The sequence below is a fragment of the Oncorhynchus clarkii genome, chromosome 26, assembly GCF_045791955.1.
Source record: "Oncorhynchus clarkii lewisi isolate Uvic-CL-2024 chromosome 26, UVic_Ocla_1.0, whole genome shotgun sequence".
NCBI lineage: Eukaryota > Metazoa > Chordata > Actinopteri > Salmoniformes > Salmonidae > Oncorhynchus > Oncorhynchus clarkii.
Window position 1 is genome coordinate 43,489,573 of NC_092172.1, and position 20,096 is coordinate 43,509,668.

General features: G+C 44.9%; 1 protein-coding gene across 1 annotated transcript in view; it reads right to left on the reverse strand.

The window, feature by feature from the left end:
- The window catches only part of LOC139384630 (insulin-like growth factor 1 receptor), a 115,152-nt gene that overhangs the window by 30,141 nt on the left and 64,915 nt on the right, over positions 1 to 20,096 (reverse strand). The window contains exons 8-12 of the mRNA XM_071129446.1: positions 18,538 to 18,664; positions 16,366 to 16,601; positions 14,913 to 15,080; positions 14,176 to 14,383; positions 6,587 to 6,876 (exon numbers count right to left, since the gene is read on the reverse strand). Of these exons, the coding sequence (XP_070985547.1) occupies positions 6,587 to 6,876; positions 14,176 to 14,383; positions 14,913 to 15,080; positions 16,366 to 16,601; positions 18,538 to 18,664 (1,029 nt within the window). The remainder of the gene's footprint in view (positions 1 to 6,586; positions 6,877 to 14,175; positions 14,384 to 14,912; positions 15,081 to 16,365; positions 16,602 to 18,537; positions 18,665 to 20,096) is intronic.

Here is a 20,096-nt window from a genome sequence, read left to right on the forward strand (position 1 = left end):
CTGCTATGACAGTGATCATGCTGTTTGTGTGTGGCTGCTATGACAGTGATCATGCTGTTTGTACATGGCTGCTATGATAGTGGTCATGCTGTTTGTGTGTGGCTGCTATGACAGTGATCATGCTGTTTGTATGTGGCTGCTATGACAGTGATCATGCTATTTGTATGTGGCTGCTATGACAGTGATCATGCTGTTTGTATGTGGCTGCTATGACAGTGATCATGCTGTTTGTGTGTGGCTGCTATGACAGTGGTCATGCTGTTTGTATGTGGCTGCTATGATAGTGATCATGCTGTTTGTATGTGGCTGCTATGACAGTGATCATGCTGTTTGTATGTGGCTGCTATGACAGTGATCATGCTGTTTGTATGTGGCTGCTATGACAGTGATCATGCTGTTTGTATGTGGCTGCTATGACAGTGGCCATGCTGTTTGTGTGTGGCTGCTATGACAGTGGTCATGCTGTTTGTGTGTGGCTGCTATGACAGTGATCATGCTGTTTGTATGTGGCTGCTATGACAGTGATCATGCTGTTTGTGTGTGGCTGCTATGACAGTGATCATGCTGTTTGTATGTGGCTGCTATGACAGTGATCATGCTGTTTGTATGTGGCTGCTATGACAGTGATCATGCTGCTTGTATGTGGCTGCTATGACAGTGATCATGCTGTTTGTATGTGGCTGCTATGATAGTGATCATGCTGTTTGTATGTGGCTGCTATGACAGTGATCATGCTGTTTGTATGTGGCTGCTATGACAGTGATCATGCTGTTTGTATGTGGCTGCTATGACAGTGATCATGCTGTTTGTGTGTGGCTGCTATGACAGTGATCATGCTGTTTGTGTGTGGCTGCTATGACAGTGATCATGCTGTTTGTGTGTGGCTGCTATGACAGTGATCATGCTGTTTGTGTGTGGCTGCTATGACAGTGATCATGCTGTTTGTGTGTGGCTGCTATGACAGTGATCATGCTGTTTGTATGTGGCTGCTATGACAGTGATCATGCTGTTTGTATGTGGCTGCTATGACAGTGATCATGCTGTTTGTATGTGGCTGCTATGACAGTGATCATGCTGTTTGTATGTGGCTGCTATGACAGTGATCATGCTGTTTGTATGTGGCTGCTATGACAGTGATCATGCTGTTTGTACGTGGCTGCTATGACAGTGATCATGCTGTTTGTATGTGGCTGCTATGACAGTGATCATGCTGTTTGTATGTGGCTGCTATGACAGTGATCATGCTGTTTGTATGTGGCTGCTATGACAGTGATCATGCTGTTTGTATGTGGCTGCTATGACAGTGATCATGCTGTTTGTATGTGGCTGCTATGACAGTGATCATGCTGTTTGTATGTGGCTGCTATGACAGTGATCATGCTGTTTGTATGTGGCTGCTATGACAGTGATCATGCTGTTTGTGTGTGGCTGCTATGACAGTGATCATGCTGTTTGTATGTGGCTGCTATGACAGTGATCATGCTGTTTGTATGTGGCTGCTATGACAGTGATCATGCTGTTTGTATGTGGCTGCTATGACAGTGATCATGCTGTTTGTATGTGGCTGCTATGACAGTGATCATGCTGTTTGTATGTGGCTGCTATGACAGTGGTCATGCTGTTTGTATGTGATCAGGGGTGAATTCATTCCGCCGATTCTGATTAATAACATTTCTTAAACGGAAGCAAATGGAATGAAATGGGGATAAACATAGCTGAGATTTGTCCAATAGAAACTCTGGTTTGCGAAAGATTACACCCTAGATCAGCTAGATGCAGGCCAGAGTGAGCAAGGTGGGTTTCACCGTGATCCCTTTCATTTATCTCTAGACCTGGGCACCTACGTTGTAAACTTTCATTCACAGGCCAGGTTGTAGCAACCTCATGATGGGTACAGGGAAAATTAGAGTATCAATGTTAAATGGGGGGGGGAGGTCTTTCTCTCCACCCCATGGACTATTGTGGAATGGTCTTTCAGACTAGGGCCTTTCTCTCTCTGAACATGCTTAGAATGAGGTCTTGTATTTATCAGTATGGATCTCCATTAGTTCCTGCCAAGGCAGCAGCTACTCTTCCTGGGGTTTATTATGGATCCCCATTAGTTCCTGCCAAGGCAGCAGCTACTCTTCCTGGGGTTTATTATGGATCCCCATTAGTTCCTGCCAAGGCAGCAGCTACTCTTCCTGGGGTTTATTATGGGTCCCCATTAGTTCCTGCCAAGCCAGCAGCTACTCTTCCTGGGGTTTATTATGGATCCCCATTAGTTCCTGCCAAGGCAGCAGCTACTCTTCCTGGGGTTTATTATGGATCCCCATTAGTTCCTGCCAAGGCAGCAGCTACTCTTCCTGGGGTTTATTATGAATCCCCATTAGTTCCTGCCAAGGCAGCAGCTACTCTCGCCTGGGTTTATAATGGTTCCCCATTAGTTCCTGCCAAGGCAGCAGCTACTCTTCCAGGGGTATATTATGGATCCCCATTAGTTCCTGCCAAGGCAGCAGCTACTCTTCCTGGGGTTTATTATGGGTCCCCATTAGTTCCTGCCAAGCCAGCAGCTACTCTTCCTGGGGTTTATTATGGATCCCCATTAGTTCCTGCCAAGGCAGCAGCTACTCTTCCTGGGGTTTATTATGGATCCCCATTAGTTCCTGCCAAGGCAGCAGCTACTCTTCCTGGGGTTTATTATGAATCCCCATTAGTTCCTGCCAAGGCAGCAGCTACTCTCGCCTGGGTTTATAATGGTTCCCCATTAGTTCCTGCCAAGGCAGCAGCTACTCTTCCAGGGGTATATTATGGATCCCCATTAGTTCCTGCCAAGGCAGCAGCTACTCTTCCAGGGGTATATTATGGATCCCCATTAGTTCCTGCCCTGAGTTAGCCTGCCCCGGAGCAGGTTAGTTCTGAATGATTGGTTGTCATAGAAATGTACCTGGCTAAAAGTTGAGCCACTTTCGAACGACTAGTTATCCCGAGTTGAATTCTGAGTTGACCAAAGTGACCTAACTAACCCCTCAAACCTGCTTCGTAGGATACCCCTCAAACCTGCTTCGTAGGATACCCCTCAAACCTGCTTCGTAGGATACCCCTCAAACCTGCTTCATAGGATACCCCTCAAACCTGCTTCATAGGATACCCCTCAAACCTGCTTCGTAGGATACCCCTCAAACCTGCTTCGTAGGATACCCCTCAAACCTGCTTCGTAGGATACCCCTCAAACCTGCTTCATAGGATACCCCTCAAACCTGCTTCGTAGGATACCCCTCAAACCTGCTTCGTAGGATACCCCTCAAACCTGCTTCGTAGGATACCCCTCAGTTCCAATGAACATATGTTAAATCAGTGTCAGTCATAAAATCTTCTAGTGGTGATGACAACATATGACATGATAACACACATGAATTCACCTCACGCAAACAAGAAAAGTGTCAGGCATCAAGACGAACTCTGCAGTGGTGAGTAACTTAACTGGTACTATGGGAATGTTTAGTTTCAACCAACGCTCTACTGTATAATGAAAGAGAGACGATGGAGCAGTACGAACCTGCAGGTTTGGTCCTGGAGAAGACGAACTCTGCAGTGGTGAGTAACTTAACTGGTACTATGGGAATGTTTAGTTTCAACCAACGCTCTACTGTATAATGAAAGAGAGACGATGGAGCAGTACGAACCTGCAGGTTTGGTCCTGGAGAAGACGAACTCTGCAGTGGTGAGTAACTTAACTGGTACTATGGGAATGTTTAGTTTCAACCAACGCTCTACTGTATAATGAAAGAGAGACGAGGGAGCAGTACGAACCTGCAGGTTTGGTCCTGGAGAAGACGAACTCTGCAGTGGTGAGTAACTTAACTGGTACTATGGGAATGTTTAGTTTCAACCAACGCTCTACTGTATAATGAAAGAGAGACGAGGGAGCAGTACGAACCTGCAGGTTTGGTCCTGGAGAAGACGAACTCTGCAGTGGTGAGTAACTTAACTGGTACTATGGGAATGTTTAGTTTCAACCAACGCTCTACTGTATAATGAAAGAGAGACGAGGGAGCAGTACGAACCTGCAGGTTTGGTCCTGGAGAAGACGAACTCTGCAGTGGTGAGTAACTTAACTGGTACTATGGGAATGTTTAGTTTCAACCAACGCTCTACTGTATAATGAAAGAGAGACGAGCGAGCAGTACGAACCTGCAGGTTTGGTCCTGGAGAAGACGAACTCTGCAGTGGTGAGTAACTTAACTGGTACTATGGGAATGTTTAGTTTCAACCAACGCTCTACTGTATAATGAAATAGAGACGAGGGAGCAGTACGAACCTGCAGGTTTGGTCCTGGAGAAGACGAACTCTGCAGTGGTGAGTAACTTAACTGGTACTATGGGAATGTTTAGTTTCAACCAACGCTCTACTGTATAATGAAAGAGAGACGAGGGAGCAGTACGAACCTGCAGGTTTGGTCCTGGAGAAGACGAACTCTGCAGTGGTGAGTAACTTAACTGGTACTATGGGAATGTTTAGTTTCAACCAACGCTCTACTGTATAATGAAAGAGAGACGAGGGAGCAGTACGAACCTGCAGGTTTGGTCCTGGAGAAGACGAACTCTGCAGTGGTGAGTAACTTAACTGGTACTATGGGAATGTTTAGTTTCAACCAACGCTCTACTGTATAATGAAAGAGAGACGAGGGAGCAGTACGAACCTGCAGGTTTGGTCCTGGAGAAGACGAACTCTGCAGTGCTGAGTAACTTAACTGGTACTATGGGAATGTTTAGTTTCAACCAACGCTCTACTGTATAATGAAAGAGAGACGAGGGAGCAGTACGAACCTGCAGGTTTGGTCCTGGAGAAGACGAACTCTGCAGTGGTGAGTAACTTAACTGGTACTATGGGAATGTTTAGTTTCAACCAACGCTCTACTGTATAATGAAAGAGAGACGATGGAGCAGTACGAACCTGCAGGTTTGGTCCTGGAGAAGACGAACTCTGCAGTGGTGAGTAACTTAACTGGTACTATGGGAATGTTTAGTTTCAACCAACGCTCTACTGTATAATGAAAGAGAGACGAGGGAGCAGTACGAACCTGCAGGTTTGGTCCTGGAGAAGACGAACTCTGCAGTGGTGAGTAACTTAACTGGTACTATGGGAATGTTTAGTTTCAACCAACGCTCTACTGTATAATGAAAGAGAGACGAGGGAGCAGTACGAACCTGCAGGTTTGGTCCTGGAGAAGACGAACTCTGCAGTGGTGAGTAACTTAACTGGTACTATGGGAATGTTTAGTTTCAACCAACGCTCTACTGTATAATGAAAGAGAGACGAGGGAGCAGTACGAACCTGCAGGTTTGGTCCTGGAGAAGACGAACTCTGCAGTGGTGAGTAACTTAACTGGTACTATGGGAATGTTTAGTTTCAACCAACGCTCTACTGTATAATGAAAGAGAGACGAGCGAGCAGTACGAACCTGCAGGTTTGGTCCTGGAGAAGACGAACTCTGCAGTGGTGAGTAACTTAACTGGTACTATGGGAATGTTTAGTTTCAACCAACGCTCTACTGTATAATGAAATAGAGACGAGGGAGCAGTACGAACCTGCAGGTTTGGTCCTGGAGAAGACGAACTCTGCAGTGGTGAGTAACTTAACTGGTACTATGGGAATGTTTAGTTTCAACCAACGCTCTACTGTATAATGAAAGAGAGACGAGGGAGCAGTACGAACCTGCAGGTTTGGTCCTGGAGAAGACGAACTCTGCAGTGGTGAGTAACTTAACTGGTACTATGGGAATGTTTAGTTTCAACCAACGCTCTACTGTATAATGAAAGAGAGACGAGGGAGCAGTACGAACCTGCAGGTTTGGTCCTGGAGAAGACGAACTCTGCAGTGGTGAGTAACTTAACTGGTACTATGGGAATGTTTAGTTTCAACCAACGCTCTACTGTATAATGAAAGAGAGACGAGGGAGCAGTACGAACCTGCAGGTTTGGTCCTGGAGAAGACGAACTCTGCAGTGCTGAGTAACTTAACTGGTACTATGGGAATGTTTAGTTTCAACCAACGCTCTACTGTATAATGAAAGAGAGACGAGGGAGCAGTACGAACCTGCAGGTTTGGTCCTGGAGAAGACGAACTCTGCAGTGGTGAGTAACTTAACTCGTACTATGGGAATGTTTAGTTTCAACCAACGCTCTACTGTATAATGAAAGAGAGACGAGGAAGCAGTACGAACCTGCAGGTTTGGTCCTGGAGAAGACGAACTCTGCAGTGGTGAGTAACTTAACTGGTACTATGGGAATGTTTAGTTTCAACCAACGCTCTACTGTATAATGAAAGAGAGACGAGGGAGCAGTACGAACCTGCAGGTTTGGTCCTGGAGAAGACGAACTCTGCAGTGGTGAGTAACTTAACTCGTACTATGGGAATGTTTAGTTTCAACCAACGCTCTACTGTATAATGAAAGAGAGACGAGGGAGCAGTACGAACCTGCAGGTTTGGTCCTGGAGAAGACGAACTCTGCAGTGGTGAGTAACTTAACTGGTACTATGGGAATGTTTAGTTTCAACCAACGCTCTACTGTATAATGAAAGAGAGACGATGGAGCAGTACGAACCTGCAGGTTTGGTCCTGGAGAAGACGAACTCTGCCGCGCTGCAGCGTTTCACCTGTTGGTTACAGGCGTGGATGTCGATCCGGTAAACCGTGAACGGCTGCAGACCGGATATCTGCAGCTCCCGCTCGCTGACTGCCCACTCTACGAAGTCATACTCCCTGTCCGCTAACTCCGCCTCTGTAGCGTTGGCCCAAAGGTCAGGTGACGTGGCGTTAGGGTAGGTGGTCACACCACGGTGGATGGTACGGTTAGCCACGCCAAATAGATCCCGACGGCGCCGGTCTGGAGGTCTGGAGGAGAGGGAGAGAGAGCAGAGGGATGTGGGAGTGACAATCACAGTCGTCCAAACACTAACAATACACTAGTCAACAAATAACCTGTGTGGTGGAATCCTTTCAATGGCAAACACGGCTTGGATTTTCAGCAGTAGAGAGGATTGTTCAGTTAGAATCTCCCTCCCTCTATTACACTGATCCAGTCGGTCCTGTTGCTTCAGGGGATCTCCTCTGTTCATGTGTTCCATGACTATTCCAGATGGACTCCTCTACATTTCCAGTCAGACGACACCAGATCCAGTCAGACGACACCAGATCCAGTCAGACGACCGACACCAGATCCAGTCAGACGACCGACACCAGATCCAGTCAGACGACCGACACCAGATCCAGTCAGACGACCGACACCAGATCCAGTCAGACGACACCAGATCCAGTCAGACGACCGACACCAGATCCAGTCAGACGACCGACACCAGATCCAGTCAAACGACCGACACCAGATCCAGTCAGACGACCGACACCAGATCCAGTCAGACGACACCAGATCCAGTCAGACAACACCAGATCCAGGGTGTCTGGCGGGGAGCTGCCGTGGCAGACTGGGATTTTCAATCCCTTCTCTTCCTCCCCTCCCTTTTTTTCCATTGCTCTCTCTGTAAATCCTGACGTGTCTCTCACTAGGGTGCTTCAATATAGACATGTTCCAGTAGAGCTGACCAGGGCTGTTTGACTGGCTGGGGAACAGAGACGGACACAGACAAACCTATCATCTGAGCAGCCTGACAGAACTCTGGCTGGCCGGATCTCCTGGACAGTATTTCTATGAGAGAGTCAGACCATGAACAAACTAGAATGGTCCAAACACACCAAAACATTCGTGAAGAGGTCACGACAAAACCTATTCCCCCTCAGGAGACTGAAAAGATTTGGCATGGGTCCTCAGATCCTCAAAAGGTTTTACAGCTGCACCATCGAGAGCATCCTGACGGGTACAGCAACTGCTCGGCCTCCGACAGCAAGGCACTACAGAGGGTAGAGCGTACGGCCCATCACTGTAAGGTAAGCATTTCACTATTAGACTAACCAGATGGTAAATTAGACTAACCAGATGGTATATTAGACTAACCAGATGGTATATTAGACTAACCAGATGGGTATATTAGACTAACCAGATGGTATATTAGACTAACCAGATGGTATATTAGACTAACCAGATGGTACATTAGACTAACCAGATGGTATATTAGACTAACCAGATGGTATATTAGACTAACCAGATGGGTATATTAGACTAACCAGATGGTATATTAGACTAACCAGATGGTATAGTAGACTAACCAGATGGTACATTAGACTAACCAGATGGTATATTAGACTAACCAGATGGTATATTAGACTAACCAGATGGTATATTAGACTAACCAGATGGTATATTAGACTAACCAGATGGTACATTAGACTAACCAGATGGTACATTAGACTAACCAGATGGTATATTAGACTAACCAGATGGTATATTAGACTAACCAGATGGTATATTACAGAGGGTAGAGCGTACGGCCCATCACTGTAAGGTAAGCATTTCACTATTAGACTAACCAGATGGTATATTAGACTAACCAGATGGTAAATTAGACTAACCAGATGGTATATTAGACTAACCAGATGGTATATTAGACTAACCAGATGGTATATTAGACTAACCAGATGGTATATTAGACTAACCAGATGGTAAATTAGACTAACCAGATGGTATATTAGACTAACCAGATGGTATATTAGACTAACCAGATGGTATATTACAGAGGGTAGAGCGTACGGCCCATCACTGTAAGGTAAGCATTTCACTGTAAGGTAAGCATTTCACTATTAGACTAACCAGATGGTATATTAGACTAACCAGATGGTATATTAGACTAATCAGATGGTATATTAGACTAACCAGATGGTAAATTAGACTAACCAGATGGTATATTAGACTAACCAGATGGTACATTAGACTAACCAGATGGTATATTACAGAGGGTAGAGCGTACGGCCCATCACTGTAAGGTAAGCATTTCACTATTAGACTAACCAGATGGTATATTAGACTAACCATATGGTATATTAGACTAACCAGATGGTATATTAGACTAACCAGATGGTATATTAGACTAACCAGATGGGTATATTAGACTAACCAGATGGTAAATTAGACTAACCAGATGGTATATTAGACTAACCAGATGGTATATTAGACTAACCAGATGGTACATTAGACTAACCAGATGGTATATTAGACTAACCAGATGGTATATTAGACTAACCAGATGGGTATATTAGACTAACCAGATGGTATATTAGACTAACCAGATGGTATATTAGACTAACCAGATGGTATATTAGACTAACCAGATGGTATATTACAGAGGGTAGAGCGTACGGCCCATCACTGTAAGGTAAGCATTTCACTATTAGACTAACCAGATGGTATATTAGACTAACCAGATGGTAAATTAGACTAACCAGATGGTAAATTTGACTAACCAGATGGTATATTACACTAACCAGGTGGGTATATTAGACTAACCAGGTGGGTATATTAGAGTAACCAGACGGTATATTAGACTAACCAGATGGTATATTAGACTAACCAGATGGTATATTAGACTAACCAGATGGTATATTAGACTAACCAGATGGTAAATTAGACTAACCAGATGGTATATTAGACTAACCAGATGGTATATTAGACTAACCAGATGGTATATTACAGAGGGTAGAGCGTACGGCCCATCACTGTAAGGTAAGCATTTCACTATTAGACTAACCAGATGGTAAATTAGACTAACCAGATGGTAAATTGGACTAACCAGATGGTATATTAGACTAACCAGATGGGTATATTAGACTAACCAGATGGTAAATTAGACTAACCAGATGGTATATTAGACTAACCAGATGGTATATTAGACTAACCAGATGGTATATTACAGAGGGTAGAGCGTACGGCCCATCACTGTAAGGCAAGCATTTCACTATTAGACTAACCAGATGGTATATTAGACTAACCAGATGGTAAATTAGACTAACCAGATGGTAAATTTGACTAACCAGATGGTAAATTAGACTAACCAGATGGTATATTAGACTAACCAGGTGGGTATATTAGACTAACCAGACGGTAAATTAGACTAACCAGATGGTATATTAGACTAACCAGATGGTATATTAGACTAACCAGATGGTATATTAGACTAACCAGATGGTAAATTAGACTAACCAGATGGTATATTAGACTAACCAGATGGTATATTAGACTAACCAGATGGTATATTACAGAGGGTAGAGCGTACGGCCCATCACTGTAAGGTAAGCATTTCACTATTAGACTAACCAGATGGTATATTAGACTAACCAGATGGTAAATTAGACTAACCAGATGGTAAATTTGACTAACCAGATGGTAAATTAGACTAACCAGATGGTATATTAGACTAACCAGGTGGGTATATTAGACTAACCAGACGGTAAATTAGACTAACCAGATGGTATATTAGACTAACCAGATGGTATATTAGACTAACCAGATGGTATATTAGACTAACCAGATGGTAAATTAGACTAACCAGATGGTATATTAGACTAACCAGATGGTAAATTAGACTAACCAGATGGTATATTAGACTAACCAGATGGTATATTAGACTAACCAGGTGGGTATATTAGACTAACCAGACGGTAAATTAGACTAACCAGATGGTATATTAGACTAACCAGATGGTATATTAGACTAACCAGATGGTATATTAGACTAACCAGATGGTAAATTAGACTAACCAGATGGTATATTAGACTAACCAGATGGTATATTAGACTAACCAGATTGTATATTACAGAGGGTAGAGCGTACGGCCCATCACTGTAAGGTAAGCATTTCACTATTAGACTAACCAGATGGTATATTAGACTAACCAGATGGTAAATTAGACTAACCAGATGGTAAATTTGACTAACCAGATGGTAAATTAGACTAACCAGACGGTATATTAGACTAACCAGGTGGGTATATTAGACTAACCAGACGGTAAATTAGACTAACCAGATGGTATATTAGACTAACCAGATGGTATATTAGACTAACCAGATGGTATATTAGACTAACCAGATGGTAAATTAGACTAACCAGATGGTATATTAGACTAACCAGATGGTAAATTAGACTAACCAGATGGTATATTAGACTAACCAGATGGTATATTAGACTAACCAGATGGTAAATTAGACTAACCAGATGGTAAATTAGACTAACCAGATGGTATATTAGACTAACCAGATGGTAAATTAGACTAACCAGATGGTATATTAGACTAACCAGATGGTACATTAGACTAACCAGATGGTATATTAGACTAACCAGATGGTATATTAGACTAACCAGATGGTAAATTAGACTAACCAGATGGTATATTAGACTAACCAGATGGTACATTAGACTAACCAGATGGTATATTAGACTAACCAGATGGTATATTAGACTAACCAGATGGTATATTAGACTAACCAGATGGTATATTAGACTAACCAGATGGTAAATTAGACTAACCAGATGGTATATTAGACTAACCAGATGGTAAATTAGACTAACCAGATGGTATATTAGACTAACCAGATGGTATATTAGACTAACCAGATGGTAAATTAGACTAACCAGATGGTAAATTAGACTAACCAGATGGTATATTAGACTAACCAGATGGTATATTAGACTAACCAGGTGGTACATTAGACTAACCAGATGGTATATTAGACTAACCAGATGGTATATTAGACTAACCAGATGGTAAATTAGACTAACCAGATGGTATATTAGACTAACCAGATGGTACATTAGACTAACCAGATGGTATATTAGACTAACCAGATGGTATATTAGACTAACCAGATGGGTATATTAGACTAACCAGATGGTAAATTAGACTAACCAGATGGTATATTAGACTAACCAGATGGTATATTAGACTAACCAGATGGTATATTACAGAGGGTAGAGCGTACGGCCCATCACTGTAAGGTAAGCATTTCACTATTAGACTAACCAGATGGTATATTAGACTAACCAGATGGTAAATTAGACTAACCAGATGGTAAATTTGACTAACCAGATGGTAAATTAGACTAACCAGATGGTATATTAGACTAACCAGGTGGGTATATTAGACTAACCAGACGGTAAATTAGACTAACCAGATGGTATATTAGACTAACCAGATGGTATATTAGACTAACCAGATGGTATATTAGACTAACCAGATGGTAAATTAGACTAACCAGATGGTAAATTAGACTAACCAGATGGTAAATTAGACTAACCCGATGGAGATGGTAAATTAGACTAACCCGATGGAGATGGTAAATTAGACTAACCAGATGGTATATTAGACTAACCAGATGGAGAAAGGTAAATTAGACTAACCAGATGGTATATTAGACTAACCAGATGGAGATGGTAAATTAGACTAACCAGATGGTAAATTAGACTAACCAGATGGTAAATTAGACCAACCAGATGGTAAATTAGACCAACCAGATGGTAAATTAGACTAACCAGACGGTAAATTAGACTAACCAGACGGTAAATTAGACTAACCAGACGGTAAATTAGACTAACCAGACGGTAAATTAGACTAACCAGATGGTAAATTAGACTAACCAGACGGTAAATTAGACTAACCAGATGGTAAATTAGACTAACCAGACGGTAAATTAGACCAACCAGATGGTAAATTAGACTAACCAGATGGTAAATTAGACTAACCAGATGGTAAATTAGACTAACCAGACGGTAAATTAGGCATGCATTCAGTCTTTATATTACTGTATCATAGACCAACCAGAAGGCAACAGACCACCCAGATGGTAAATTTGACCAACCAGATGGTAAATTAAGCATGCATTCAGTCTTTATATTACTGTATCATAGACCAACCAGATGGTAAATTAGACTAACCAGACGGTAAATTTGACTAACCAGATGGTAAATTAGACCAACCAGATGGTAAATTAGACTAACCAGATGGTAAATTAGACCAACCAGATGGTAAATTAGACCAACCAGATGGTAAATTAGACTAACCAGATGGTAAATTAGACTAACCAGATGGTAAATTAGACTAACCAGACGGTAAATTAGACTAACCAGACGGTAAATTAGGCATGCATTCAGTCTTTATATTACTGTATCATAGACCAACCAGAAGGCAACAGACCACCCAGATGGTGACAGACCAACCAGATGGTAACACCCTGAGACGGGCCGTCCGTCCCCCACCCTGAGACGGGCCGTCCGTCCCCCACCCTGAGACGGGCCGGCCGTCCCCCCCCCCCTGAGACGGGCCGGCCGTCCCCCCCCCCCCCTGAGACGGGCCGTACTTCGCCCACCCTGAGACGGGCCGCCCCCCCCCCTGAGACGGGCCGGCCGTCCCCCCCCCCCCCCCCCCTGAGACGGGCCGTACTTCGCCCACCCTGAGACGGGCCGTCCCCCCCCCCCCCCCTGAGACGGGCCGGCCCCCCCCCCTGAGACGGGCCGGCCGTCCCCCCCCCCCCTGAGACGGGCCGTACTTCGCCCACCCTGAGACGGGCCGGCCGTCCCCCACCCTGAGACGGGCCGCCCCCCCCGAGACGGGCTGTCCGTCCCCCACCCTGAGACGGGCCGTCCGTCCCCCACCCTGAGCATTGATTCATCATCAGAGGCTGTAGAGAAACCAGATTTATAATTAACCGGTTTCTGAGTTATTTATGCAAGGAAAAATAATCCCGTTAAATCTCAGTAACCGGGTTCACGCCAGTCAACCGTACTGCGTAATGATCATGATATTTAATCAGCTTCTTGATATGCCACACCAAAGGAGAAATGCTCACTAACAGGGATTTAAACATAGTTGTGCCCAGAATTTGAGAGGAATAAGCTTTTTGTGTGTATGGAACATTTCTGGGATCTTTTATTTCAGCTCATGAAACATGGGACCAACACTTTATATGTTGCGTTTATATTTTTGTTCGGTATAAATGGCCATTTGTTCAACAAGACTGCTCATATTTGTTTTCCATTTCAGAAGATTTAGGTTGTGTCCTACTGGATCCTACCCAGGTGTGTGTTACGGCCTGTGATCTGCTTACCTGGGGGTAAAGATAGAGTTGTGTAAGACGTTCTCCCCAGGTGTGTGTGTGTGTTACGGCCTGTGATCTGCTTACCTGGGGGTAAAGATAGAGTTGTGTAAGACGTTCTCCCCAGGTGTGTGTGTGTGTTACGGCCTGTGATCTGCTTACCTGGGGGTAAAGATAGAGTTGTGTAAAAAGTTCTCAAAGACTTTTCTGTATGACGCGTCAGCTGCCTCTGCCTCCAGGTCTCCTACAGATTTAGGACAGGGACAGCATGGCCCCTTGTCCCCCCCACCAACGTCTGGTTTAGTAGGTTTCAGGTCCTCCTCCATGTCAGTCAACCCGGTAGCAGCTATACGGACCGGGATCTTCAGTTCTGAGGAGAGACAGAGAGAGGAGGGGTTATGGTGGAGGGGTTATGGTGGAGGGGTCAGGGTGGAGGGGTCAGGGTGTAGGGGTCAGGGTGTATGAGTCAGGGTGGAGGGGTCAGGGTGTAGGGGTCAGGGTGGAGGGGTTAGGGTGTATGGGTCAGGGTGGAGGGGTTATGGTCGAGGGGTCAGGGTGGAGGGGTCAGGGTGTATGGGTCAGGGTGTATGGGTCAGGGTGTATGGGTCAGGGTGTATGAGTCAGGGTGTATGAGTCAGGGTGGAGGGGTCAGGGTGGAGGGGTCAGGGTGTATGGGTCAGGGTGTATGAGTCAGGGTGGAGGGGTCAGGGTGTAGGGGTCAGGGTGGAGGGGTCAGGGTGTATGGGTCAGGGTGTATGAGTCAGGGTGGAGGGGTCAGGGTGTATGAGTCAGGGTGTAGGGGTCAGGGTGTAGGGGTCAGGGTGAAGGGGTCAGGGTGTATGGGTCAGGGTGTATGAGTCAGGGTGGAGGGGTCAGGGTGGAGGGGTCAGGGTACTGACCTTTAGAGCAGTAGTTGTGTTGGTATAGCTCTCTGTCTTCAGCCTGTTGCTGCCAGCGGACCAGGTAATAGGTGTGGTTCCCGTTGGGGGAGGCAGGGGGAGACCAGCGGACCACCAGGTTGGTAGAGGAGTTAGAGTATGTTCTCACATCCAGGGGCATGGAAGGCTCTACAGGAAACAGATTATAACAGTTCTCACATCCAGGGGCATGGACGGCTCTACAGGAAACAGATTATAACAGTTCTCACATCCAGGGACATGGACGGCTCTACAGGAAACAGATTATAACAGTTCTCACATCCAGGGGCATGGACAGCTCTACAGGAAACAGATTATAACAGTTCTCACATCCAGGGGCATGGACGGCTCTACAGGAAACAGATTATAACAGTTCTCACATCCAGGGACATGGACGGCTCTACAGGAAACAGATTATAACAGTTCTCACATCCAGGGGCATGGACGGCTCTACAGGAAACAGATTATAACAGTTCTCACATCCAGGGACATGGACGGCTCTACAGGAAACAGATTATATTATAACAGTTCTCACATCCAGGGGCATGGACGGCTCTACAGGAAACAGATTATAACAGTTCTCACATCCAGGGACATGGACGGCTCTACAGGAAACAGATTATAACAGTTCTCACATCCAGGGACATGGACGGCTCTACAGGAAACAGATTATAACAGTTCTCACATCCAGGGACATGGACGGCTCTACAGGAAACAGATTATAACAGTTCTCACATCCAGGGGCATGGACGGCTCTACAGGAAACAGAAAGATTTAAAGATGGTAACTGGGCCTTGTGACAGTACTTCCTAGAGCTCTGCTACCCAACCCCCCATATTATACATCAGGTCTGTTCTTAATCAATAAACCCTACACCCTAACCCCTACACCCTACACCCTAACCCCTCCACCCTAACCCCTCCACCCTAACCCCTCCACCCTAACCCCTCCACCCTAACCACTACACCCTAACCCCTCCACCCTAACCACTACACCCTCCACCCTAACCCCTACACCCCTGTCCTTTACCTGAGGGGCTGGTCCTGATGTAGACTACTTCACTCTTGGCTCCCAGGATGTCTAACCCCTCTACCCTAACCCCTCCACCCTAACCCCTACACCCCTGTCCTTTACCTGAGGGGCTGGTTCTGATGTAGACTACTTCACTCTTGGCTCCCAGGATGTCTAACCCCTCCACCCTAACCCCTAAACCCTCCACCCTAACCCCCCCACCCTAACCCCTCCACCCCTGTCCTTTACCTGAGAGGCTGGTTCTGATGTAGACTACTTCACTCTTGGCTCCCAGGATGTCTAACCCCTCCCCCCTAACCCCTACACCCCACACCCCTGTCCTTTACCTGAGGGGCTGGTTCTGATGTAGACTACTTCACTCTTGGCTCCCAGGATGTCTAACCCCTCCACCCCTGTCCTTTACCTGAGGGGCTGGTTCTGATGTAGACTACTTCACTCTTGGCTCCCAGGATGTGTCTATCCTCTGCCACCAGAGTGATGGCCTTGACGTAGATGGCGTACTGGGTCCAGGGCTTGAGAGGCGACAGTAGAACCCCCGGGTCAGAATTCTTCTCCTGGGGAAGGTCCACGTCCACCATGTTCCAACTGTTGGAGCCACAACCGTCCTGGCCGTCAAACTCTGTGATGTTCTGGTACGCACTGGAGGAGAGGGAGACGCATGGGTTAGAGGATATAGAGGAAGTAGAGGCAGACTGATGGGTTAGAGGATATAGAGGAAGTAGAGGCAGACTGATGGGTTAGAGGATATAGAGGAAGCAGAGGCAGACTGATGGCTTAGAGGATATAGAGGAAGCAGAGGCAGACTGATGGGTTAGAGGATATAGAGGAAGTAGAGGCAGACTGATGGGTTAGAGGATATAGAGGAAGTAGAGCCAGACTGATGGGTTAGGGTTAGAGGATATAGAGGAAGTAGAGAGACTGATGGGTTAGAGGATATAGAGGAAGTAGAGGAAGTAGAGAGAGACTGATGGGTCAGAGGATATAGAGGATATAGAGGAAGTAGAGACAGACTGATGGGTCAGAGGATATAGAGGAAGTAGAGGCTGACTGATGGGTTAGGGGATATAGAGGATATAGAGGAAGTAGAGACAGACTGATGGGTCAGAGGATATAGAGGAAGTAGAGGCTGACTGATGGGTTAGGGGATATAGAGGATATAGAGGAAGTAGAGCCATACTGATGGGTTAGGGAATATAGAGGATATAGAGGAAGTAGAGCCAGACTGATGAGTTAGGGGATATAGAGGAAGTAGAGACAGACTGATGGGTTAGGGGATATAGAGGATATAGAGGAAGTAGAGCCAGACTGATGGGTTAGGGGATATAGAGGATATAGAGGAAGTAGAGCCAGACTGATGGTTAGAGGATATAGAGGAATTAGAGACAGACTGATGGGTTAGGGGATAGAGGAAGTAGAGACAGACTGATGGGTTAGGGGATATAGAGGAAGTAGAGACAGACTGATGGGTTAGAGGATATAGAGGAAGTACAGACAGACTGATGGGTTAGAGGATATAGAGGAAGTAGAGAGAGACTGATGGGTTAGAGGATATAGAGGAAGTCGAGACAGACTGATGGGTCAGAGGATATAGAGGAAGTAGAGACAGACTGATGGGTTAGAGGATATAGAGGAAGTACAGACAGACTGATGGGTTAGAGGATATAGAGGAAGTAGAGAGAGACTGATGGGTTAGAGGATATAGAGGAAGTAGAGAGAGACTGATGGGTTAGAGGATATAGAGGAAGTACAGACAGACTGATGGGTTAGAGGATATAGAGGAAGTACAGACAGACTGATGGGTTAGAGGATATAGAGGAAGTAGAGACAGACTGATGGGTTAGGGATTATATAGAGAAAGTAGAGACAGACTGATGGGTTAGAGGATATAGAGGAAGTAAAGACAGACTGATGGGTTAGGTGATGTTCTAGGATATAGAGGAAGTAGAGAGACTGATGGGTTAGAGGATATAGAGGAAGTACAGAGAGACTGATGGGTTAGGGGATATAGAGGAAGTAGAGACAGACTGATGGGTTAGGGTTAGATATAGATGAAGTAGAGTGATGGGTTAGAGGATGTTCTAGGATATAGAGGAAGTACAGACAGACTGATGGGTTAGAGAATGTTCTAGGATATAGAGGAAGTAGAGAGACTGATGGGTTAGAGGATATAGAGGAAGTAGAGAGACTGATGGGTTAGAGGATATAGAGAAAGTAGATAGACTGATGGGTTAGAGGATATAGAGGAAGTAGATAGACTGATGGGTTAGAGGATATAGAGGAAGTACAGACAGACTGATGGGTTAGAGGATATAGAGGAAGTAGAGAGAGACTGATGGGTTAGAGGATATAGAGGAAGTAGAGACAGACTGATGGGTTAGAGGATATAGAGGGAGTAGAGAGAGACTGATGGGTTAGGGTTAGATATAGAGGAAGTAGAGTGATGGGTTAGAGGATATAGAGGAAGTACAGACAGACTGATGGGTTAAGGTTAGATATAGAGGAAGTAGAGTGATGGGTTAGAGGATGTTCTAGGATATAGAGGAAGTACAGACAGACTGAATGTAGAGTAACTTACGCCTCCTTGTAGTATAGTATGAATGAGATGAGGTCTCTATAGTCTGGGGGTCTGTAGCGCTGCCAGGTCACTTTGATACGGTTAGACATCGTACTGTTGGACTTGAACCGCAAGATCTTACTCTCACCTGGTGAACACAACCAATCACACAATTTACACAGCCTGTTCACCTGGCAACAAATCACAACCAGTCAGCTCACCTGGAGAATACAACCAATCACAACGATCAGCCCTAATCATACAGGTGCTTAGAAACATCTCATCAAACCAGCCTATTACATTGTCTCGGTGTTGAGATCAAACCAGCCCATTACATTGTCTCAGTGTTGAGATCAAACCAGCCCATTACATTGTCTCAGTGTTGAGATCAAACCAGCCCATTACATTGTCTCAGTGTTGAGATCAAACCAGCCCATCACATTGTCTCAGTGTTGAGATCAAACCAGCCCATCACATTGTCTCAGTGTTGAGATCAAACCAGCCCATCACATTGTCTCAGTGGTGAGATCAAACAGTCGAGGGCAATATGGTGTGGGCTGAACCATGCAGTACACAACTATTTCTTCAACGAATGGACATGGCTGAAACATTTATTTATTTGACCTTTTAGGCAAGTCTTATTTTTCTTCCTGCATTGATCAGGGGCAGAACAACATATTTTTACCTTGTCAGCTCGGGGATTTGATCTAGCAACCCTTCAGTTACTGGCCCAATGCTCTAACCACTAGGCTACCTGCCACTCCACATGCAGTACACAGCTATTGTTTCAATGAATGGACATGGCTGAACCATGCAGTATATACTATGAAATGACATGTGTATGGAATCACGTAGTAAACAAAAAAGTGTTAAACTGATCAAAATATATTTCAAATTCTTCAAAGAAGCCACCCTTTGCCTTGATGACAGCTCGGCACACTCTGGCATTCTCTCAACCAGCTTCACGATGTAGTCACTTGGAATGCATTTCAATTAACAGGTGTGCCTTGTTAAAATGCTAATTTGTGTAATTTCTTTCCTTCTCAATGCATTTGAGCCAATCCGTTGTGTTGTGACAAGGTAGGGGTGGTATACAGAAGATATCCCTATTTCCTAAAAGAACAAGTCCACGTTATCAAAAGAACAACTCAAATAAGCAAAGAGAAATGACAGTCAATCGGAACATTTCAAGAACTTTGAAAGTTTCTTCAAGTGCAGTCGCAAAAACCATCAAGTGCTATGATGAAACTGGCTCTCGTGAGGACTGCCACAGGAAAGGAAGACCCAGCGTTACCTCTGCTGCCGAGGATAAGTTCATTAGCGTTGACTGCACCTCAGATTGCAGCCCAGTTCAAGTAACAAAAACATCTCAACATCAACTGTTCAGAGGAGACTGTGTGAATCAGGACTTCATGATCGAATTGCTGCAGAGAAACCACTACTAAAGGACACCAATAAGAAAAAGACTTGCTTGGGCCAAGGAACATGACCAATGGACATTAGACCGGTGGAAATCTGTCCTTTGGTCTGATGAGTCCAAATTTGAGATTTTTGGTTCCAACCGCCATGTCTTTGTGCGA